Source organism: Myotis brandtii, unplaced genomic scaffold, assembly GCF_000412655.1.
Source record: "Myotis brandtii unplaced genomic scaffold, ASM41265v1 scaffold1612, whole genome shotgun sequence".
NCBI classification, from domain to species: Eukaryota; Metazoa; Chordata; class Mammalia; order Chiroptera; family Vespertilionidae; genus Myotis; species Myotis brandtii.
This window is the reverse complement of record NW_005355890.1, coordinates 1,648,211-1,648,775: the sequence shown is the minus strand read 5'-3', so window position 1 is coordinate 1,648,775 and position 565 is coordinate 1,648,211. Positions and strand designations below refer to the sequence as shown.

At 58.2% G+C, this 565-nt stretch overlaps 1 protein-coding gene across 1 annotated transcript in view; it reads left to right on the top strand.

The window, feature by feature from the left end:
- Positions 1 to 565, top strand: part of FER1L5 (fer-1-like family member 5) — a 62,738-nt gene that overhangs the window by 44,715 nt on the left and 17,458 nt on the right. Inside the window, exon 21 of the mRNA XM_014536424.1 lies at positions 453 to 553. Within this exon, the coding sequence (XP_014391910.1) occupies positions 453 to 553 (101 nt within the window). The remainder of the gene's footprint in view (positions 1 to 452; positions 554 to 565) is intronic.

Below are 565 nucleotides of genomic sequence, written 5' to 3'. Positions count from 1 at the left end.
GAAGGGAACAATGTGAAAAGCCATGGTGATGTGAAGGTCGAGGGCATGGAGGTGAGTGCGAATAAGGCCATAAAAGCTGGGAGAGGTCAGATCACAAAAGGTCTTAGGTGTCTGTTAAGAATGGAAGCCACTGCAGTTTTAGACAGGAGAGCCAGGTGGTGCCTCCTCCTCAGATAGGACATTCTCGCACATGCGAAGGGAAGCCCAGCATCGGGACCGGTGCCCCTCCTCGGCCCGCCTACCCTGGCTCCTTCCTGCTCCCCCTTCTTCTGTGGGGGAGTGGGAAGGGTGCGTGGGGCCCTAACCCCACAAGGGCCTGTGACAGCTTTGGACTGGCGTCCCCAGGTTGCCCCTCACAGGTTCTCAAGTCATGACTGAAAATGTCGGGCGAATCAGCCCTGCAGCTGCCTGGGTGCCCCATGCTCACCTGCTCTTTTCCTCCTACTGGGCAGAAAGCCAATCTGGACACCCTGAAATCTATGCGGAACCCGAGGGACCCTGCCCTGCTCCCCCAGTGGAGGAAACTGCTGAGGGACCTGGTGGAGGACTGCAAGTAGGAGCAGGA